This window comes from Plecotus auritus (assembly GCF_963455305.1).
Source record: "Plecotus auritus genome assembly, chromosome: 8".
Lineage (NCBI taxonomy): Eukaryota > Metazoa > Chordata > Mammalia > Chiroptera > Vespertilionidae > Plecotus > Plecotus auritus.
Window position 1 is genome coordinate 89,378,197 of NC_137782.1, and position 17,785 is coordinate 89,395,981.

Consider the following 17,785-nt stretch of genomic DNA (forward strand, 5'->3'; position numbering starts at 1 on the left):
CAACACCCACCACCAGACACCAAAAAGACGCAAAGAACCTGTCATCTTTGAACTGTGGAACGGACCCTGGGTGTGCCCTGCCCGTTCTTGTCCGAAGAGATAACCAATGTCTTGCTGCCCGGCCCATCTGTAGTTGGGTGTTCAGGGCAATGGAAAGCATTGGCTGGTTCTGATTCCCAGGACCCTGCCTGGGTCCATGGGATGTTATCCTGGGGAGGGGTCTGGGGTCTGCCTTTTTCACTCAGCTCCAGGTGGTCCTTTTGAGAGATGCTGCCATGAGTAGTTTACTAAGGGACGGTGTGGCTTTGAGAGCGGTTCTGGCGATTTCTGGCTCTATCATCCCAAACAAGTTATTTAACCCCTTTGTTCCTTATCTTTGTTGAAATGGGATGACTCTCAGTATTTAATTTACCATTGTGAAAAGGACTTCAGACAGATTACTTCATAAGAACTCCTTAAGAATTAGCTATGCCTGGACCAGGAGGTCACAGTTCAATTCCCTGTCAGGGCACATGCCTGGGTTGCGGGCTCGATCCCCAGTAGGGGGTGTGCAGGAGGCAGCCGATCAATGATTCTCTCTCATCATTGATGTTTCTCTTTCTCTCTCTATCTCCCTTCCTCTCTCTGAAATCAATAAGAATATATTTAAAAACAACTACAAAGAATTAGCTAGTATTATTGTTGCCAGATTGTATGACAAATCATTACATAGTTTGTCTTACTACATCATTCATGTGCTCAACAACCTTCAATGGTTCCCCAGCTCCTTCAGAAAAAAGGCCAGAGATGAAGCACGGCTCCTCCTACTACTCCCAGTGTCATCTCTAGGCACTGTTATCAGATCTTGCCTAGAGCTGCCCCACCCGTAGACCACCATTAGGAAATGCCCCCTTTCCACCATCTTCCTCCCACAGGCAGGCGATTCTTTCAAGACTTATTATATGTTTGGCCTCACAATATTTTCCCTGGCTTTCCCCAGGGGACTAACTACTCCTTTTACTTTCTGACAAGGCTGTGCTCATCACACATGGCTGGGCGTGCATGTCTCACACCTTGGTTCTCCTCCCCTGCTCATGGGCCTGCAAGTCTCCAAGGGTGAGCATCTCCGTATCTCGGCTCCAGCGTCTGGCGCACAACAGTCCCAGAGCTACTGTCACTGGGCCCCGGGATGGGGCAGGCGCCAGGCCTTGTGCTTCATGCACGTTAATGAACTTCATCCTTACAGCTGAGCCACCAGCTCCTGTTCTCACTCGGTAACTGCTTCATTGAGTGCCTGTGAGGTGCCAGGCCTGCATGCAGGGAGACTGACAGTCTAGTACAGTGGTCGGCAAACTGCGGCTCGCGAGCCACAGTTTGCCGCTCTGTTGACTAATGAGTTTGCCGACCACTGGTCTAGTAAACTAGAAATTAACCCACTAATTAATGGCTCACAGGCCAAAACAAGCCTTCAGATTCTTTTTTAAGGCTTTCAGAATCAACGAGGTGTGTTTGGTCTTCCCTATGTCAATGTCCTCTGGCCACAGACCTCTGGGACACACTTGCAGGTGACTAAGTTTATTACTCACTGAATGGAGGGAACCCTCAGACCATGGGAGCCATGGAATCTCAGTGACAGGGTGCTAGAAAGGACTCAGATTTGGGGCTCATGCTAGGTGATTTTAGGGGAAGGTTCAAGGAAGCCTGCAAAAAAAGTTGCCAGAAAGTGGGGGAGCCTGGCCGGTGTGGTTCAGTGGTTAAGCGCCAACCTATGAACCAAGAGGTCATGGCTCAATTTCCGGTCAGGGCACATGGGTTGTGGGCTCGATCCCCAGTAGGGGGTATGCAGGAGGCAGTCAATTGATGTTTCTCTCTCATCATTGATGTTTCCATCTCTCTCTCCCTCTCTCTCTCTCTCTCTAAAAATAAATAAATAAATAAATAAATAAATAAATAAATAAATAAATAAATCATATTTAAAAATAAAAGAAAAAGTGGGGGAAAGTCTGTGATTTGACATCTTAATAAATATTAGCGAGAAGCAAAGGAGGCTAAAGCTGTAACAGGTAGAGAAGCAGACGTCACTCAGATGAGTGTGGGGGATGTTTGCTATTTTGTGGCTCCAAATGATGACGAAGGCATTTTTTTCTTCCGGTTCCTCCATGGTCACAGAGTGGCCCTGACTATGCTGATGCTCTGTGACACTGTTTATGTTCGACAGAACAGCATGGCCTGTGAGAGCCAGCCCGGCTCCTAGCAACACCAAAACCTCCCTGACGATGGATCCTGGCTGTCCGGCCGCTTTCCTCTCTCAGCTGGCTGCCCACGGCCCTCCCACTCTCCGTCTGCTGCATCCACCACACTGTCAGACCGCCAGCAGCACCTCACTTCACTTCTCCGGCCAAGTAAAGACTGCTTGCCACCAAATGCCTGGTTAATTACTACTGTGGTAAGTGCTAGGTGGGAAGCAGTGAGAAACCTAATCTCAGACATGGAGGGAGGGGAAATCATGGCTAGCTTCTAGGTGGAGGTGACTTTTAACCTGGAACCTGAAGATTGAAAATTAACCAAAAGAGATGAAAAGGTAATTCTAGGTCAGCCGTGGGCAAACTACAGCCCGCGGGCCGGATCCGGCTGTTCTATCCGGTTCTCTTGCTCTCCCCTCCGCTCCTTTACTTTGAATTTATATTAGTTCACACAAACACTCCATCCATGCTTTTGTTCCGGCCCTCCGGTCCAGTTTAAGAACCCATTGTGGCCCTCGAGTCAAAAAGTTTGCCCACCCCTGTTCTAGGTTAAGTGATCAATTCAAGTAATACTGGTTGGGGACCTGCCATGAGCCAGGCCCTGTGCCAGCATTTTCCGGGTGCTGTATCATATAATTTTCACAGCCTGATTCACCGGACAAGAGCTAACACCGAGTGCTAAGTGTCTTCCATGCATGAGCCCTACAGCCTGGTTAGAACCCGCCAAGGCGACTGCAACCACATCACTGCTATGTTACAGTTGGGGAAACGGAGACACAGGGGCTAAGTGACCTGCCCATGGTGACCGCAAGTGCTCACGGCAGGAGCTCCACCCAGTCTGGCTCAGGGCCCCGGATTTCTATTTATTACTGTCCCCACTTTATAAACGGGACACCAAGAGTCCTTGGCTCCTACGGCCCTATGCAGCCAAGACTCGAACCCAGGCCACTGCCTCCAAAGCCCCACAATTTAAGCCAGAACTTGAAAATGCATGTGGGATGCTATTTTTCCCCACCAGCATCAACATCTAATTTTACTGCTCCTAGAGGCAAGTTCTTCAATCCAATGTGAAACAGGAAGCTTCCAAAGCCAGCGGCGGAGAATACATTTTACTTTATATCCAACTATTGTAGGACAGAGAGAGACCCAGGAGCTGAGTGAGGAGGAGGTCAGCTTAATCAAGGACCAAAGAGCGAGAAATAAGCCTGGACAATGTCCGGGAGAGGGCATCTGGAGAAACCTGCTGGTGTGGTGTCCGGGTTCGGGCTGCGGCCTCGGGTGGTGAGGGGCTCTCCCACCTGGCTGGGACCGGAGTCCCCCAGGAGCTTGTTAAGCACCAGGTGCCCGCGCCTCAGCCAGAGGTGCAGCTCCGGGAGGCGGAGCCCAGGCACAGGGGTCCTTAACAAGCTCCCTGGGGGCTCTGGTCCACAGGCAGGTCTGGGCACCGTCACGAGTGGGTCACTGAAGCCCAGGCTTGGGGGGAGCTGGGTTTAGAAAACCAAACTAAATTGCGTGAAAGGAAACCAGCAAGATTCTGCTTGTTTTGTGGCACTTGCGCAGGAACGATCGGAAAGAGCTGCCGAGTCGGGCAGAAAAGCTGCAGATCTCACCATCTGTTCCTTCATCTCCTCCTTAAGAAAAGCAGTCGCTTACCGAGTCCCAGTCCTCTGCCCCAGGTCCTTTTTGTGATCACTGCAGTCCTCACAATACCCGGTGATATCAGGTATCAGCCACCTAGCTCTATGCCCTAATAGTGTTAGGTACCATAATGATCTCTTTGTACAGACGAGGAATTGTTCTTTTTAATCCTTACCCAAGGGTATTTTCCCACTGCTTTTAGATAGCATGGAAGGGAGGTGGGGGGAGAAGAAGTGGGGGAGAAAAACATCAATGTAAGAGACACATCCATTGGTTGCCTCCTGCACAAGCCCCGGCCGGGCTAGGGATCCAGCCTGCAACTGAGGTACGTGCCTTTAAACAGGAATCGAACCCAAGACCCTTCGGTGTGCAGGCTGACGCTCTAACCACTGAGCACACCAAGGAGGGCCAGATGAGGAATGTTAATCAGAGTGCGGAAGGGACTTGCCCAGTCCAGGGCTGTGGGGCGTTAGACTGGAATGTGAGCCCAGCAGTCTGTCTCTGGGGCTCGGCGCTCCCTTCGACATGTGCAGTGGGTGCCACCATGAGTTGGGCAAGAAGAGGACTCCAGGTCTGGCCTGAGCGTACAGGACGGTACGCACAACTGAGGCACAGCAAGAGTGAAGGAACGTGGGCAGTGGAAATGCTGAGATGGGTGTCATCGGATAGAGGAGGAGCCATTGAGTGTGGGGTCAGCTTCACCGATGAATGTCACTTGGGCAGTCAGTGGTTCATTTACTCAACCCAGAATGAGCACCCTGCAGCTTAGCACCTTCTTGGTGCTGGGGATGCAGCGGTGAACATGAGGGGTGCAGCCCTGACCTCATTCATGGTGCTTATGGTTCAGCGATGGGGCAGACCTTAAGGTTCTTGCCCAAATGATGATTGAGTTATGGAACTTGACTTGGTCTGAAAGAACAGTGTGTGTGTGTGTGTGTGTGTGTGTGTGTGTGTGTGTGTGGTGTCAAGGAGGGGGGTTGGAGGAAATGCCTCTAGGTGCAGCTCTGAGGTCCACCTAAGAATTAAGTCAGTTCCAGGCAGAGGAACAACACGCATGGCGGCTCTGAGGCCAGAGGAATCCTGGCTCCTCTGGAAAACAGAAAGGTGTGCATCGCGGCTGCTGCAGTTCACAGGGGAGGGGGAGTTCCAGGATAAGCCAGATGCTCTGTGTGCAGACAGTCATGAACCTAAAACAATTAGGCGGAGTTGGCGTCAGCCAGGCAAAGACAGGAAAGGTATTTCAGGCAGAGGGAACATCATAGGCAAAGGCTCAGAACACAGAAGGATGTAATTAACAGCCACCAATAAAGTGTGGGCCTCGACGCCTCCCCACACTGCAGCAGCACGGCATAGCGTGAGGTTACTGGGCGTCTGCCTCTGAGGACAGGGAACTGAGTCTGCAGAGAGAAGGCACCCAGGGTAAGGGCTACGATACCTAAGTCCCAGGACTGTATGATCTGTGGTGGGACCCTGGCCATGTCCCCTCCACATCCATAGCTGCACTGGTCTAGCTGTAAAATGAGAAGGTTGGACCAGGCCCATCTCTAAGGTGTATTTTAGGTTTCAAATTTTCTTGGTGACTTCCTCTAAAATAATAATTAAGATAAACTCTGGAGGAAGTGGGAAGACCTCGAGGTATTATTATTAAGGTTTGTGAGGTGATCGGTTAATTATATTTCAATGTTTTAAAACTCAGCAGAAACATTATTTTGGGTGCATTAGGGAAACAACTACAGAACTTTGCTTATTCCCAAAAAATTCAAACATCACAACAACATATATTTGATGAAGAGAAAGTGGGTGATGTTCGCCACACCTCAGCTCCAAATGAACTGTTTGGTAAACATGAGAATATGCTTAAAAAAAAAAAAAAAAGCCTGTGGCTCAGCCAGGCTCACAGATGTATTTTGTTTGGCCATCATCAAAGTTGTAACGTTTGGGAAATTTCACATTTGGTTGGCTTCTCTGAAAACTCAAGTATATGATTGCATCCAAAGAGCAGCTTTCTCTGCTTTCCCACCGTCCTCACCATTCCCTAATGTGCACAGTTTACATTTCTCTCACTGGTATTACCTGCCTCATTCCTGTTCTAGAAGCTTCCCTTGAATATAATGATATATATGTATGCATCTGTATGAGTTTTACACTTTGAGATTTTTCTATGTCTGCATATAGATCTAGCTCCCCTTTACAAGGCCAAGTTTTACTCCACTGTCTGAATCTCTGATATTGATTTATCTAATTTCCTCTTGTTGTAGACATATAAAAGTTCCACTCTCTTTACAGTATATGCTATAAAGTTTTATAGGATAAATACCTGGGAGTGGACTTACTGGGTAAATGTGTTTTATGTAAATTTTGAAAGGTGAAAAATCTTAAATCTAACATTAAAAATTCGAAAGATATCACAAAACCACCCAGGTTATGTGAATTTACCTCCCCAGAAAGGAGAGCAGCTCCTCCCCCAAGCCTTGTCGACATGCATGTCCTTCACTGCTGAGGCAACATGCATACTTTCATGCACTTTGCCCTTTGCTGACTTTTCCAATTGGTTCTTTTTCTCCACCTCATTGATTTTTAGGAGTTCTTTATATATGACTAGTAGCCCTGTGCATGAATCCGTGCGTCAGTAGTTCTTTGTGGGACCTGGCTGCTCCGTGCCCGCTATCCAGAGGCTCTCTGTGGCCCAGAGGCCCATCTGCCGCTGGGCACAGAACACTTGCCTCATCGCCATGGCGACGAAGCAAGCATTCTGCCAGGCCATTCACGCTGCCCACTCTCAGTGCCCCCCCTCCCCCGGGACAGGGGGGACTCTGGCAGGGCTGAGTGGACTGGGTGCCGCCATCTTGTGGCTATGGGCACCGCCATCTTTGTGATGGAGTGACAGTTAATTTGCTTATTACCCTTTTATTAGATAGGATGAACATTAGGCCTTAGTCATATATGCTGCAATTATCTTCTCCAGTTGTCTTTAGACTTTTCAATACATTGTTTATACTTTGGAAAAATTGCAAGTTAATCTGCAACTACTTACACACTTCTTTTCCTTTGGGGAGGGGGTATCCACAGTATTTTTTTTTTTAATTTAAAAATGTGAATGCCTTTAGCTAAGGAATACGTTCTCTTAATTCCTCACAGGACCCCACAATGTCAGTGCTAACTCATAAATGGGTTACTTCATATTTTAAAAGTTTTCTGTCTGACCCCTTAAGACAGATTATATAGGTGTACTAGTAAGTGTAGGTGTACGTGTGTGTGTGTGTACACATGTGTGTGCGTCTGTGTGTATAGTATTTACTCTAGGACTTCCATGGTTTCATTATACACATTTAAATTTGGGATCCATCTACACTTTATTTTTGGTGGAGTGAACAGATACCACCCAGAACTGGGATGAACTTTTCTGTGTTCCTGGTTGTAGCCCAGGGGAGGAAGGCATCAGTGCCTGCTTATAGGGTTAAAAACAAACAAACAAAAAACCCTCTTTTTTTTTTAATCCCTTAATATAAATAATGCAAATGCAAAGACCATATACATATTCCCATCACCCAAAATAACTATCTTTTTTTTTTTTTAACTGCAGTGCATTTCCTGCGAGTATTCTTCCTCTTAGTATTAGGTTTTTGCTTTAGAAACTTGTTTTTTTTAAATTTTGTTTTGTTTAACATGTGACAACATTTGTAACTGCTAACACTTAATGTTTTAACCCAGCAGTTCCCAAACCCTGCTGGGCGGCTGGTTTCCTAGTGGAGCTTGTTAAAAATAATGAACCAGCAACCCTAGGGGGTGGACCCTGGGAAACTATATTTTTCACAAGTTTCATAGCGGCGTCTGGGACATGACCCACTTTGACCGGCTCCACATCCCCCCGCCATACCTGTGATGGTCTGGGTCTCCGAGGTGATGGTTCTGGTGGTGGTCTGAGTCTGGGTGGCAGGCACCGTTTCCTCGGATACGAACTGGACGGTGCTTGGGGCCGCCCCAGTCGTGCTGGTCAGCTGGCAGCCACTCTGCTTGTGAGCTACAAAGGTGTCCAAGTTGTTAAACTGCTGCTTGCAGATGCCACAGATATGGATGTCGGGGGTCAGCTCGACCAGCACCGTTGTGCCCCCAGGAACTCCATGGGACAAAGGGAAAGTAACAGGTTAATCCCCAACAGTTTGAAATTACAATACAAACCAAATCCATGTAGGAAAACAGGGCATGGTGGCAGACATGGCTAGTTGCCAGCTCAATGTCCATTCTACTTCCCTCTTCTTCCTTGCAAACAGATTTCCAATTCTGTCCTAGCAGTAATGTACCCAGACCCAAGTAATGGCTCATAACACATTTTTGTCCTTAGGGGCACTAGTGGCATTTTACACGAGAATGTTCTTTGATATGCATGTCTGCCTGTACTTCAAAAAATCAGCAGCCATCTACTAGCCCAGCTAAAGAATGGTTGTACCGCTTTTTCTCCCCCATAAGGATTAAAAAAAAAGATAATCAAAACAAGAAAAAAAAGAAAAAAGAATGGTTGTACTTTCCAATCATGAAAACTAATCCCTCGCCCTAGCTGGTTTGGCTCAGTGGATAGAGCATCAGCCTGCGGACTGAAGGGTCCCAGATTCCATTCTGGTCTGGTGCACATGCCTGGGGTGCGGGCTTGATCCCCATTAGGGGACATGCAGGAGGCAGCTGATCGATGATTCTCTCTTATCATTGATGTTTCTATCTCTTTCCCTCTCCCTTCCTCTCTGAATTTTTATATGAAAGTATATAAAAATTATATATATATATATATAACTAATCCCTCTACATTTCCAAATCCTATCCACCCATCCCCTCAATTGTAAGAACCACCGCTCCAAATAATCTTGGTCCCCTACATACTTGGGAACCCCTGCAGCACACTGCTAAAGGAGTTTCTAGAGAAAGTTTGACTTTCATGATAAAAAGGGAACAGACATTTTGCCTTGAATGCAGGTGTGATAACAGGGGCTTGTGCAGCCATATTGTAACTATGAGAAAAATATTAAGATGCCTACAGATGCTGGTCCTTACTTCATTGATCTCCTAAATCAACCAATTCCAGACTTCTCATTAGGCTAGTGTAGATCAGTTTTGTTACTTATGGCCAAAATTCATTCCTAACTGACAGGGACATTGTGTCTCCCGAGTAATGATACTAAGTAGTAATACTGTGTTAACATTTACAAAGTACCTGCCACAGTACCTGGCACTATATTAGAAAGTGCTATGGAAATGTTTTTTTTTTATTTTTTTTTTAAATTTCTTTATTGATTAAGGTATCACATATTTGTCCTCATCCCCCCATTCCCATCCCAAACCCCTCCCCACGCATGCCCCCACCCCCCTGTTGTCCGTGACCATTGGTTAGGCTTATATGCATGCATACAAGTCCTTTGGTTGATCTCTCCCCCTGGAAATGCTTATTGAATAAAGAAACATCACTAGTTAATAAGTCTCTAACATGAGAACCTTAATTTTTATTTTAAGAAATTTCTTTGTCTTCTTATAAGGAAACTCATGTTTATAACAGTTATATATAACAGAGTTATTTCCTTATAAATTTTTTATAACAGAAAATTTAGAAGAGAAGCAGCATGTGTACCACAAACATTACAAAATATTTTCTTCCATTCACCTTCAATTAAGAATTGTCTTTCAATTGAAAATTGTTTAAGATCATAATGTATTGTAAAATTAACCTTTCCCCCACATAAGATCACATAAGCATTGTGCTACATCTTTAAAATGTATCTGTAAATACAATTACGTAATAATACATTCACATTATTTCATGTTACCCGTGCTTCATAAATTTCAGTACTTATTAGGCCTTTATATTATTTCTAACTTTTCCCATGCCTAAATTATATGAGACATACTTTGCGCATATATGGCTGGCATCCATGTATCAACTTTCTGAAAAAATTCCAAGACAGTTACATTATGTTCAATTTTCCCCAAGTCTAACTAAGACAAGAGATCTTTGTGGGGAAATGCAATGTGGTTGACTGGCTGAGGAGCGAGCTCTGAGGCTGGGCGTGGCAATGCTTTATCAGCCATCTTGCACTTAAGTACTTTGAAATCAATGGATGGGAGGAAGGAAGCCTTTCCTTCAAAACCTCCCGCACAGTTGCTGAGGTGCTCGGGGGACTAACTGGAAACGAGGGACCAAGAGATGATGGGACCTGCATCGGGGACGATTCCAATGGAACACGGCTGATGCCCAGGATGAAATGGGGAGAAGTTTCTGCTTCACAGCCTGGTTAAAAGGCTTCAATGAGATGGTGCTTGTAAAAGGCCAGTGCAGGGGTCCCCAGCCCCCAGCATGTCTCCTGGTTGGGTTATTACTGAGGCACCCCACTTGAACTGGCAAGGATCCCCCTCTGAAAATCTGGAGTGATAAAACATACCTACCTTTATAGTGAGAATGAACTGAGACCAAATAAAAAACTCTGGGCACAGCTCGTGCTCACCACCAACAAAAAGAATTTATTTTTCTTTGCAAAGTTCTCCAAACCTGTTTCAGCATCAGAATGAGCTGGGGGAGGTGGGCTAGGAGTTAAACATGGACACACCTGAGTCCCACTTCCGAGAGGGGTCCTAAAGGAGGCGGGATGAAGGGGCGCTGGGGTTTAGGAAAATCTGTGCTTTTCACAAGTTATGCAAATTACATACCCAGCCAAGTTTGGGAGCCAAAGTCTCCCAAACTGTTAACAGGAACAGCTAACAGGCTAAGCGCTTACTATGTGCCAGGTGTCTGCAAACCCTTGTGCCAGGCGTTCTCAAACTTTACGTGCTCCCGAATCTCCCAGGGAAAGGGCGGATCTCTCTTCCCCTCCATCATCCTCCAGCAACCCAGCCCCGACCAGATGGGTGGGGCCCCGAGAGCTTTCTGTTTTTTAAAATAAGCGCCCGCGCTCCCAGGTGGCTAGCGTGCGCGCAGTCCCTGGACCACACTTTGGGAAACAATGCTTCGGGCGAAACCAGGGACTGCTTGTCTCATAAGGAATATAAAAATGAACCCCAAACTCCGATGAACGACGACGGCTCCATTCCCCATTCAAATCTCCACCTTTAATGTGGACAAGGCTTTGCAGTAAGGCGGCAAGCCCCGCCGGCCAGACCTCGTGAGACCCTCCGACCCCCACACTTCAAGGATCTGGGGTCACCGAGGCAGAAGTTTTCCCACCAGCGTCGCAGCGGTTACCCCAAATCTCCCAAACTCCACGGGGGGTGGGGGGGGCGGGAAATGTCCCAAGGGGGTGGCAATTGTCTGAACGGCATGCCCTCCCCTTCCAAGGGGTCTGCGAAACTGAAGAGCGCCCCCAGCCTGGCGCCGCGTAGGGTGCCCGCACCCCAAACCCACCCCGGCGCCTCCTGCCCAGCGCGCCCGCCGCGTTCTCCGGGACGCAGACACGGCGTCACCCCGATTTCGGGGCCCCGGGCCTGCTCGCTGCGCGCGGACGGGCCTGGGCCCGGGCCCCGGAGCGCGCACTGCTCCCGGGAAGCACTTACTTTGCACGGAGCCGGGGAAGCTCTCGCCCTCGCTGGTCGCGTTCATGGCCGCAGACGGGGGGTCCCGGCCGGTGATGGGGTGGGGGGCACTGGTCTACATGGTAGAGGGCTTTTCCTTTATTTTTCCACACCCCCCCCCCCCGCCCTCCTTCTCCCAACTCCGGCGGCGGGAGGACGGATGTAAAGCGAGCTCCACTTCCGCTGCCTAGAGGGCGCTAGGCCCGGCGCCCCGGCCCGGCTGCAAAGCGGCTCCAAGGCGCTGCGCACCAGTCCCGGTACCCGCCGGCCTCGGACTCGCAGGGTCCCTCGGGACCTAGACGGCGCACCCGCGTCCGGGAGGGTAGGGCGGACACGGGTGGGAGGGCTGTGCCCACTCCCGCAGCCCTGCGGTCTGGGCCGATGCGTTTGGCCTCCCCTGCTCGGGCGCCTTTGCACCTGCAACCCTGGGCGCCTGGTCCCCGAGGTGGCCCAGCAGCCGCACCGCTGGGATGGGGGGTTGGGTTGCGGAGAGGGCCCCCTCGGGCTGCAGTTCTGGGTGGGTGCTCCTGTGGGCCTGGGAGAAAGCCCGCCTGAGCGTCAGCGCGCGGCTAACCGAGCGCTGGTGGGTGCCCGGCCAAACTGGTGAAATAAAAGAGGACCGTGATCACGTAGAGAGACTAACACCTGGGACCAAGCTTCGAAGACCCCTGCCCCAGAGGCCTGGGAACCTTCCAGGCACAATCACCTGGAGGGCTTGTCAGAGCACTGTCTGCTGGTCCCGCCTCAGAGTTTCTGATTCAGTAGGTCTGGGGCGGGGCCTGGGAACGAGCATTTCTAAATTCCCAGGGGAAGTCCCTGCTTAGAGAGACCATCCTTGGCTTGTCTAGTCTAATACTGCGGCCCTCTTCCCCCCACCCAACCGCCTTGTCTCCCTCCCTCTGCTTTAGCTTTCTTATTAGAACTCATTATATCCAACTTTATACTATCTGGAGTCTGTGTATCTATATCTATCTATCTGTCTGATCATAATTTATTTGTGTATTACATTTCCCCTTCCCCCTAACATTCAATAAGTCCCCTTGAAAGTGGGATTTTTTTTTTCTTTTTTAGAAATCTCTGCTTCACTGATACATCTGTCCCCAGCAACTTGGCCGAGAGCCTGGCACATAGCAGGCTCTGGGTAAATAAGGTTGTAACGAATGGAGTTGCCTCTATGCTTCCTTTAAGGGTGTGTCCCTTCCTCTAGGGACTCTTTGTTTATAAGTATTTGCAATGTGCCAGGCACTGTGCTAGACCTCGGAGATGCAGGGGTGATCCAAAAAGAGAGTTTTGTGAGTGGCTAGCAATGCTCATCAAATCAGCAGGCTTCTTGCTTGACAGTGCTAAGGTCTCAGAAGACATAAAACAAGGATGTGATAGTGGCTGTGGGAGTGGTCAAGGAAGGCCTCTCTGAGCAGGTACTACTTGAGTGGGGATGGAGGACGGCAGAGCAAGAGGCCTGAGGCAGGGATGAGCTAGATGTGGATTGGCTGTTGTCCACCAGTCCAGCTTCCTGCCTGCCAGTCCTCTCCTGCTGTGCTCAGGCCCCTACCACAGCCTCCCAGCTGTTGCTCAAACACCAGCTCTCCCTGCCCCTGAGGCCCTCTCTCTGCTTTTCCCTGGTCTTTGCAGGACTGCTTCTTTCTGCCAGTCAGGGCCAAATGGAATGTCCCTTCCCAGGGAGACCTTTCCTGTCTCTTTTTTTAAAAAAATATTTTATTGATATTTTACAGAGAGGAAGGGAGAGGGATAGAGAGCTAGAAACATCGATGAGAGAGAAACATCGATCAGCTGCCTCCTGCACACCTCCCACTGGGGATGTACCCGCAACCAAGGTACGTGCCCTTGACCGGAATCGAACCTGGGACCCTTCAGTCCGCAGGCTGACGCTCTATCCACTGAGCCAAACCGGTTTCGGCCCTTTCCTGTCTCTTATGGAAAGCACCTGCCCCCTTGGGACTCTTTACCAGGTCACCTTCACTATACCTGTCCCTAAGTAACACGACTAAAATGGTGTGCCGCTGAGGGCAATATTTCTTTCTTATTGCTTATATATATACTAGAGGCCCAGTGCACGGATTGGTGCACATTGAAAGGAAATTAATTAGAAGAAATATTTTAGAGGCTGGCGAGGGACCACGGGAGGGCTCCAGGGCATGTCCAGCCCATCTCACCCAGTTCCCATCGGCCAGACCCCAGCGGCAAGCTAACCTACCAGTTGGAGTGTCTACTCCCTGGTGGTCAGTGATTGGTTGAACGGTTGGACACTTAACATATTAGGCTTTTATATATATAGATATGTGAGTGTGTGTGTGTTGTATTCATGTATTTTATAAAATTATGACTAAAACTTACATGCTGTTTTTAAATCTCCTTTTGGGGTATATATTATGACCATTAGGTAGGTAAGTTGGATGTAGTCCAAGTCGCTAACTATATATATATATATATATATATATATATATATATATATATATATTGATTTCAGAGAGGAAAGCAGAGGGAGAGAGAGAAAGATAGAAACATCATTGATGAGAGAGATTCATTGATAGGCTCCTGCACACCCCACACTGGGGATCGAGCCCACAACCCAGGCATATGCCCTGACTGGGAATCAAACTGTGACCTCCTGGTTCATAGGTCAATGCTCAACCACTGAGCTATGCCGGCTGGGCTGCTAACTTCTTTATGGAGATGTCAACTAGATTGCCTACTTCTGAGCTTCATGAGAAATGCATATTTATTTAGTGTCAGGTACTGTTATTTGTGTGTGTATTTGGGTGGGTGTTGTTTCTTTCACATGCAGCTGAATCAAATCTAATCAAACGCAACACGATGCTTACTGTTTCATAACTGGCTTTGATTCTGAAGAGTTTTCACAGTTCGGTTGGTGCGTTAGGAGGACCTGTGTAGTTGTTAAACGAGCAGACACACCAACCCCATTTGTGGAGACTGCTTTGGAAGGTCTGCTCTGAAGTCTGGTACATGTGACAAGCTCCCTGGGTGAACCTGGGCACTCAATACTTGCAAACCTCTGCTTCCCACTCTTGTCATGGTTGCATAATATTTCATTCTAACATTGCATCATGATTCATTTTGGGTGCTATTGGGTGCTAGTGGTTTTTTAGATGTAAGTAACATATCTGCAGTTGCTTTGTTATTGGTCGATGTGAACACATGTCCACACCAGCCATTCTGAGCAGAGCTGCAGGATCCGTTGTTCCAACACCAGTGGGAAGGGCGTTTTCCTCCTCTCCCTTTTCAGATCACTCTTTCAATACAGGTTCCCTCCAGATTGACTTGCTCAGTGAGGATGACATTTCTTACAAAGTTAACAGCCTTTGTTTGGCTAGAATGTGCATGGTTTATTCTGTTCTCAAGTTTTTTACCTCTTCTCATTTATTAGATGAAATACAATTTAGAAATGGCAACCTCCCTCTGAGGTTCGGACATAATGGGCAATCCTACTCCGTGTTCGAAATCTAGAATCTAAAATAAATTTAAATCTGTTGCCAATGCTTAAAAGATGATAGATTTCTCATAAAAATCGGGATTTGGAAAGTTTTTTTAAGTGTAAAGATCTGGCAAATCTGAGCCTGGATTATCCTGTAGTGACACGTGGCTGCGTGGAGCCTGGCCTCTCCTGTTTACCCTCTCCTTCCTATACTTCTTCTTCTTCTTTAAATATACTTTTATTGATTTCAGAGAGGAAGAGACAGGGGGAGGGAGGGAGGGAGAGAGAGAGAGAGAGAGAGAGAGAGAGAGAGAGAGAGAGAGAGAAACATCAATGATAAGAGAGAATCACTGATTGGCTGCATCCTGCACGTCCCCCACTGGGAATCTAGCCTGAAACCCGGGCATGTGCCCCTGACTGGAATCGAAACCCGGACCCTTCAGTCCGCAGGCACTCTATCCACTGAGCCATACCAGCCAGGGCCTCCCTACACTTCTGACATAAGCCTGAATATCCCTTTGCTAGGTCATCGCCCTTGTGCTCCATGTATTAGAATTTATTCAAAATTTCCATTGTGTTTCTAATAGAAGAAGAGAGTTATCCTTCCCTATGGTTTAAACTTCTCTTTTGACTAAAAATCTCTACCAAGGAATTACCGGCATCACATGTGCTATGTCATTTAATGCCTGAACAGCAGAGAGGCGACACTTCCCACTATTTTAAGAATGCAGAAACTGAGTGTCACAAACGTTAAATAAATTTCCTCCAGTCGAAAGGGCAGGAAGGACTAGCTCAGTGAAGCATCTTTGAGGACAAGTAGCAGAAACGGTAGAAGATCAGAGATTGGCCTGGTGTTCCAAAAAATCAACCTGTTAGAATTATTTCCCTGCCTAAATAATTTCTGGAAGGAGATTTCCAGACACTTTCTTAAATTATTAAGAGAATATACAGTTTTTCTTCTGGTAATATTAATCATAAGAGTAATGAGATCACAGTCACCGGATTAACTGTCATATGTTTTGTGAGCAGAGATATCCTTCTCTTAACAAAATAGTTCATAATTGCAGGTGATCAAAATTTGTTCCACAGCAAACATGATAACAAATATAGTTTTCTATAGCAATCATGTATAGTCCACTAAAATCTAAGTTCTCAGGACAGGAACTTATATTTTCTTGTGTTATCCATCAGCACTGTAACGTGCCCGGTATATAAAAAGGGATAGATGGATACATGCATGTGTATATGGATGGACGGATAGATGTCTGCATGGATAGATGGATGGATGGGTGGACAGATAGATGGTATCAAGGTTCCTTTGGAAGATCACTATTAAAGCAAACCTTTGACTTTTACAGAAAAGCATGTTTCCCTTTTTAGTAAACGTGTGGAGAGTGTGCTATAATGACAGAATCTAGAAAAATTATAGATCCCATTTAAATTGGTAACTGGTATTCAAATATTTTTTAATTGTATGCTTTTATTTTTATTATTTTTTTATTGTCTAAAGTTTTACATATGTCTCCTTTTCTCCCAATTGATCCCCTCCCCCATCTCTTCCCAGCCTGGGCAAGCCCCCACCATCCCAGTGTCTGTGTCCATTGTTAATGTTAATATGCATGCATATAAGTCCTTTGGTTGCTCTCTAATCCCCCACCCCCTACCATGTGTCTTTAGATCGATCTATTCTTGTTCATCAAATTATGTTGATCATTATATCCCACGTATGAGTGACATCATGTGATATTTATCTTTCTTCGACTGGCTTATTTCGCTTAGCATGATGCTTTCCAGGTCCATTGATGCTGCTGCAAATGGTAAAAGTTCCTTCTTTCTAATAGCGGCATAGTATTCCATTGTGTAGATGTACCACAGTTTTTTAATCTACTCATCTGCTGATGGGCACTTAGGCTGTTTCCAAATCTTAGCTATTGTAAATTGTGCTGCTATGAATGTAGGGGTGCATATGTCCTTTCTGATTGGTGTTTCTGGTTTCTTGGGATATAGTCCTAGAAGTGGGATTACTGGGTCAAATGGGAGTTCCATTTTTAACTTTTTCAGGAAACTCCATACTGTTCTCCACAGTGGCTGCACCAGTCTGCATTCCCACCAGCAGTGCAGGAGGGTTCCTTTTTCTTAAGCCTTCCTTATTTTTCTAGACCAGTGGTCAGCAAACTGCGGCTCGCGAGCCACATGCAGCTCTTTGGCTCCTTGAGTTTTTAGCAAAGGCCAGCTTAGGAGTACCCTAATTAAGTTAATAACAATGTACCTACCTATATAGTTTAAGTTTTAAAAATTTGGCTCTCAAAAGAAATTTCAATCGTTGTACTGTTATATTTGGCTCTGTTGACTAATGAGTTTGCCGACCACTGTTCTAGACAAAGGTGGGCTAACTCAGGGCTTTACAGTCTCAAAAGCACTTGTTTCAACAAATTCAAAAATTCTCAAAAGTACTTCAGAAAATTGTGGCCCAAGGTTTCAGCTGTAAATTTAATGAAGCTGGTGGGAGGGCTGTGAGTCCGCTGCCCTCCGACCCATTCCTCGCTCCCCTGCTCAGCGCCGCACATGGCAGCCCCTGTGTGTGTGTGTGTCCAGGTGTCTGGGGTTTCTAGCTTCCTATTGGGCTTGGCTAATGGGTGGAAGGGAGAAGCCAGAGTATTTCTTCCCCTCCCTCCCTATTTTGGGGACAGTGGCTGCAACCAACCCCTCTATGGCCCAGATCCCAGAGGGGTGCGCTTTGGCCTCAGCTTCTTCCATGTGGCTCTGGTTCCTCGGCTCTGAAAAGTCCACCTCCTCTCTTGCTTCCCAGCCTCCTCCCTGGGTGGAAGCGGTAGAGCTTCCCGCTGTTATTAGTCTCTCGGCTGCCTAACCATTGCCATGTGGCTTTCCAGCTCTTTCACCACCTGTGCATCCATTTCCTGCATTA

The 17,785-nt window shown here is 47.2% G+C and overlaps 1 protein-coding gene across 2 annotated transcripts in view; it reads right to left on the reverse strand.

Annotated features, from left to right (window-relative positions):
* ZFP64 (ZFP64 zinc finger protein) overlaps window positions 1-11,590 on the reverse strand; it is an 86,677-nt gene extending 75,087 nt beyond the window's left edge. The window contains exons 1-2 of one of the 2 annotated variants that reach the window (XM_080685183.1): window positions 11,388-11,590; window positions 7,738-7,977 (exon numbers count right to left, since the gene is read on the reverse strand). In XM_080685183.1, coding sequence (XP_080541309.1) covers window positions 7,738-7,977; window positions 11,388-11,433 — 286 coding nt within the window. In that variant the 5' untranslated portion in view covers window positions 11,434-11,590. The remainder of the gene's footprint in view (window positions 1-7,737; window positions 7,978-11,387) is intronic. The other variant, XM_080685182.1, reaches the window with a different exon arrangement.
* Between the last annotated feature and the right edge of the window lie 6,195 nt (window positions 11,591-17,785).